The 5,206-nt window shown below is 40.3% G+C and overlaps 1 protein-coding gene across 1 annotated transcript; it reads right to left on the bottom strand.

Moving 5' to 3' along the window:
• Positions 1-2,332: 2,332 nt before the first annotated feature.
• Positions 2,333-3,654, bottom strand: LOC306777959 (uncharacterized protein). Its single transcript, XM_079269269.1, has 2 exons — positions 3,422-3,654; positions 2,333-3,221 (listed from the first exon to the last, which is right to left on the bottom strand). Exons 1-2 carry the CDS (start codon positions 3,588-3,590, stop codon positions 2,563-2,565), a joined length of 828 nt encoding a protein of 275 aa, XP_079125395.1. The 5' UTR covers positions 3,591-3,654; the 3' UTR covers positions 2,333-2,562.
• Between the last annotated feature and the right edge of the window lie 1,552 nt (positions 3,655-5,206).

Here is a 5,206-nt window from a genome sequence, read left to right as displayed (position 1 = left end):
AATAATATGTTACATGTTCACTTTCTCCCGCCATGCTCCGGCCCTCCAGCCTGAGTGAAGGAGGCGGGACTTGTGTTGTTTCACACCTATGGCCTTCAATTATTCCACCTTGAACCAATAGGATTGTTTGTTGTTACGTTCCTTCCAATAGAACACTCACTGATGCAAAATGAGACATCTGAGCTCATATGAAATAATACATCAAATACATAATAAAATAGAGGAGAGTAAAATAAAATGTGTGGTTGTTAATTAAAAAAAGATAATGATCAGAGGATTGAGATCATGCTAAATGTTATAGTAACTATTTTTCAATGGGTTACGCTACATTTCTTTCAAAAAAATACTGCCTAAAGAATAATTTAATTATCTGTAACAACATGGGAGGAATTCACGTTGTTTCCCTCTTTTAGTAACATGATGAATATTATTAAGAAACTCACTTTCACTCACTTTTCACTTTTTGACATTCACAAACCACAGTACATGATATAAAAGGCTTTACATGGAAATAACATTGTAGCTAACACACAACGAAACCAAACAGAACTGAGAAGCTAACGTTAGCTTACCGAGGCGTGTGAAGTGAAACTAATTAAGACTGTGCAGTGAAACAGTTTCTGTCACCTGATAACAGCTCGACTCAAAAAATGTAGTTACTCCGGTTTGTTAACTTTAGTGAAGCTCAACATTGTTACACTGAACAAACTACTTCTAGCTCAACACGGAGACTTGGAGGAAGTCTCCAAGTGCACTGCATGACTTCCGGTTAATGTTAGTGAGGGATGCAGGTGATAAACATCCGTGATGTGAATGGGTGAAACAAAAGATTTGACTAAGTTATCCGTCTAACAACAGAAATGAAAGCAACAAGTTTAACTTAAGTCAGTATTTTAATTGTTTATAACTTAATTCATTTCTATTTTCACCTGTTTTGTTCAGCTGGGTTACAATTGCAATATTTGATAGAGGCTGTATAAAAGTAAGAATGATTAGCGTCGACTCAAATCTGTTAATTCGATTTTCTATATTTTTCACCGCTCAGTGAATCAGCCTCCACAAAGCCCAGTGTGTATGTGTTCTGATAAGTGCATGTTGATGGATCACCGTTACCTTCACTGTGAGCCCAACGGTGAGGATTTGTGCTTCACAGGTTACAAATCAACCCTAAGCAGGCAAAAGCACCATACATCTTCAGCCTGTATTGCTTTGTCAGTTCATGTTGGAGCTCATTGTGAGGTTCAGGTGCCTTAGGACAACTGAAGACTCCACACTCAGTCAAAGGATTGGAATGGTGGATATTTAGAGGCTGCCAGGTCTCACTAAAGCACACCATCATCACAGGTCCTTGGGTGTTTCAGCAGCAACGTATAGGGTAACAACCGTCAATATGTATGCATTCCCAATCTGAACCGTTTGCAGGGTTTATATATAGTATACTTTCAGTATTACAGTGATGTGGACACATTGGACCCTGGGAGAGGTCTCTAGTCCTTCACAGTTTTCATACAGACACACCAAGTGATGTGAGCCATGAAGTTGTCAAAACCTCATATTAAAAAGGGCAGGTAGTAAATACTGGCATCATCATATTGCCTCACATTAAAGGGACACAAAACACCCTGACCCAGAATTGATTTCATGCTATTGTAATTATACTTGTCAGTGAAGTTAGCATCAGTACACACATGCACAACTGTCATCCTAATTTGGATTGCTTGTTTTTAAATAAACCTCGTCAGAAGTCGTCTTAAATCTCTTGATGATGGTTTAATGTAATGTACCTCGGGTTTATCTATCATGGGCCGCAGGGAGGCCTTCATTCATCACATAACCACACAGAATCCTGAGTAATATACTTTTGCCATTGCTCTCTGCACAACATAACCTCGCAAATTGTGTTGGTGTTATGTATAATTTGTACTTTTTATGTTTCCAAACTTCTACACATTAACCATAATATATCAGAAACACTACAAAACAAGTTACATCCGAAAAAAAAGGCCTAAAATGCCTCTTTGACGGTCTCTACTAAAGCCCAATGTTGCCATGTTGTTGTATATTGCTCCTGATTTGGAGACATAAAATGAAAAATAAGTATCTACTTCAAGTCCTTCAGAAATCATTTCAAATCGGTAAATGGCATTCATTGTAAATGTAAGTGCCTTAATTGCATCATATTAAAGTAACCATTAAATGTATATGGTCAACCCACTTCACTTAACCATTTAATATATTTGATATGTCACTTTAAAAACAAGACATTGTTGATTTTTTTTCCAAATACAGAATATATCTTTATTTACAAGGCATCTTCAATACACAGGATACATCTATAATCTAACACTGGATTATTCTTTGCTTCAAAATAATAAATACCCTACACACCCATGTATATATCAATACAAATGAATTCAAATGTATGTGAGATAAATACATGATGGTGTGGTTCTCAAACCTAACAGCAGATGGCACATGAGAGCAGGAACATTTGACAAGTCATTTCACCAAGCAAGTAAACAAAGACATTGTGTAAATACAGGTAAACAAAATGTTTTGCCTTTATTGCTGATGAGTATTGTGAGCCTCTGAAATCCTCAGAACAGGGGAGCTGAAGTTGGACGAGCAGGGAACCGAGTTCTGGGTTCTCAGATAACTAATCTTCTTGCCGCTGCCCCCTCCTGATCCCTGTTCCAGACTGGCCTCCAGTGAGTCTGGCCCCCGAGGCTGGCGGCTGCCGGGATGCGGCGGAGGCACCAGGCCGTGCAGGAGGTCGGAGTTACATCGAGCCAAGTTGTCAGTCAGATGCTGCATGTACACCTCCTCCAGCTGCTTCTCCAGCAGCCCATTCAGCAACGAGTTAGACATAGGCCCCAGCCCAGACTCGGGCACATCCAAGCCGACGTTCACACTGGGCCCCATAACCAGATAACCCTGGTCTGGTATGGATGAGACGGACTCGCCTCGTGGCCCCTGTTGGGCTGGCCATTCTGTCTGACGGTAGGCTTCAGGGCCAGGAGAGTAAAGAGCGTGCTGGGGGATGGTGGCCACCTGCAGGTCTGGATACTGTTCCAGGAGGCTGCAGTTGTCCAAGCGAACCATAAAGTCAGGGTCCAGGGTGAGGACCGGTAGACACCCAGGGATTAAGAGGCCTACGGGGCCTTCAGGCACCACTTTCAGTCCCTGGCATTGGGCGGGGTCTAGCTCCACCTGGTTTGGACCTGATAAGCGAAAGTAAACTGGTAATCAGAATGTTGCGTTGCTATTTTGCATGAAAGCATGAGAGAGATCATATCTGACAAAGGAAGAGCATGTTAGTAAAAGGGAAGCAGACGAGCTAGACCGCGCAAAGTTACCGTTAGTACCCGTTTGGAAAGTTAAACATCAGATGGTTTGCATATTGTTTTACGAGGCTGGTTACCTGCTTTGGCTGAATTTGTCTGTAGGTCTGTAGAGTTCGGGTCGGAGAGATGGCAGTTGAACTGATCTGCACAACGAGCGTGTTCCTGCAATCTCTTGAGGTTAGCAGCAGAGGCAAACTTTCTCTCCTCCCTGTAACACAGCACTCTGAGAAAACCTTCGGCCAACATGGCACAGAGCGACTGTCTTCTTCTTTTCTGTCTCTTTTTTGCTCCGTATGATTCTCGCTCTTGAGTGCAAATGGCACAGTGTCATTGTGTATGTTAAGGTGTTAAGTTCTACTAACTTGTTTCACTTCTGCAATTGAAAACTGGCCCCTCCACCCATAACACTTACTTCCTTTATTAAACTGCAAATGAAAATCACAGTTTGGAGAAAAGAGAACAGGACATTTATACAAAAGGCTGAAAAAATACCAACACAACATCTAAAAATACTGCGTTATAAGTAAAGGTCCTGCATTAAAGTTCCTAAAGTACATTAGTATTGTCGAAGGCATTTAAAGGAGCAAAAGTAAAGGCCCCTGTGACTGATATATTATCATTAGCAGGTTAAGTTGGAGCTACTTTATGTACAGTAAGGTAGCTCAACCTAGGGGGCGAGGCCCTCTCCGAAGGGTCAAAAGATGAATCTGAGGGGTCCTGAGATGATTAATGTGTTCAGGAGAGGAGAAAAAGATGTTACGCTACACAGAGAAAGCACATAGCTTGGCTTTTTGTGTGAGATATTAGAGTTTACATGAAACCAGCTGAGCAGTCTGGAGAGGAAATCACGTTTTGGTGGACCAAAACAACAAGAGGCCTCCACCAGACCTCGCTGTTTGTAGAGGGTTATAAGTGAAAAACATCAGGAACCACTCATTTAATCATCAATGCATTATGATTAGAGAACTCATGTGTGTGCATCCAAAAGAACCTCAGTGGGATACAAAAAAAAATCAAAATCAATACAAGAAGAAGAGCAATACACTAGTCACAGCTCTTATTACTCGTCTTTCTCTTTCAAAGATCTTGCTGAAAGTAGACGTGACAAAGGGAGCTGTGATTCCAGTGTGCAGCTGCTGATTCTGATTCTGATGTATAAACTCATAAGCTTATCTTGTGTAAAATCTAGATCTGAAAAGCTGAAGCTGTCACAAAATGTAGTGAAGAAAAAACAATTTCACTGAAATGTGGGGGAGTAAAAATATCATAATTTGGAAATACTAAAGAAGTGTACAAAGATCTAACGACTGCTGGGAAGCACTTTGAGCGGTTGGATGATATTCTGCAGAATATCTGGTGCAAACCGCCAACTCAATGAGTGATGACAAATCCTGCTTTCTCTTTCACAATGTTAACGCTTTTAAGACGAAGTCACAAACACCAACTGTAAATTCATTAATCGTACATAAAATATGTTACAAGAAGGCGGATTTGTTCGACTTTGTCACTTATTTAAGTCATACTGCACTACTACCTCTGTCTGCACTACTACCTCAGTTCCACTGCCATTGTTGTTTATAGCTTTATGTTCATATGTATATACATATATATATATGTATATACTTTTTTGGATATGTTTATACTTATATTGTACATATTGTTAAATGTTTATACCTACATCTGTTGTTTTTTTGCTGCCCTTTTTTATTTTATATATGGTTTTTTTTTCTTGTTTATTGTAAATTTGTGGATGTGGATCGAGAGCGAAGTGGAAACCGGAGTCACATTCCATGTATGCGTATGCATACATGGCCAATAAAGCTGATTCTGATTCAGATTATTTCACGAAAACCACCAAGGAG

The sequence above is a fragment of the Melanostigma gelatinosum genome (genome assembly GCF_949748355.1).
Source record: "Melanostigma gelatinosum genome assembly, chromosome: 5".
NCBI classification, from domain to species: domain Eukaryota; kingdom Metazoa; phylum Chordata; class Actinopteri; order Perciformes; family Zoarcidae; genus Melanostigma; species Melanostigma gelatinosum.
The sequence above is the reverse complement of the archived record's forward strand: the minus strand, read 5'-3'. Positions and strand labels throughout refer to the sequence as shown.

Bases quoted from the DNA above. Each gene is read 5' to 3' on its own strand.
- LOC306777959 (XM_079269269.1), bottom strand. From the start codon at position 3,590: ATGTTGGCCGAAGGTTTTCTCAGAGTGCTGTGTTACAGGGAGGAGAGA. The intron at 3,222-3,421 runs GTAACCAGCCTC...TTCGCTTATCAG, and splicing joins GACAAATTCAGCCAAAGCAG to GTCCAAACCAGGTGGAGCTA.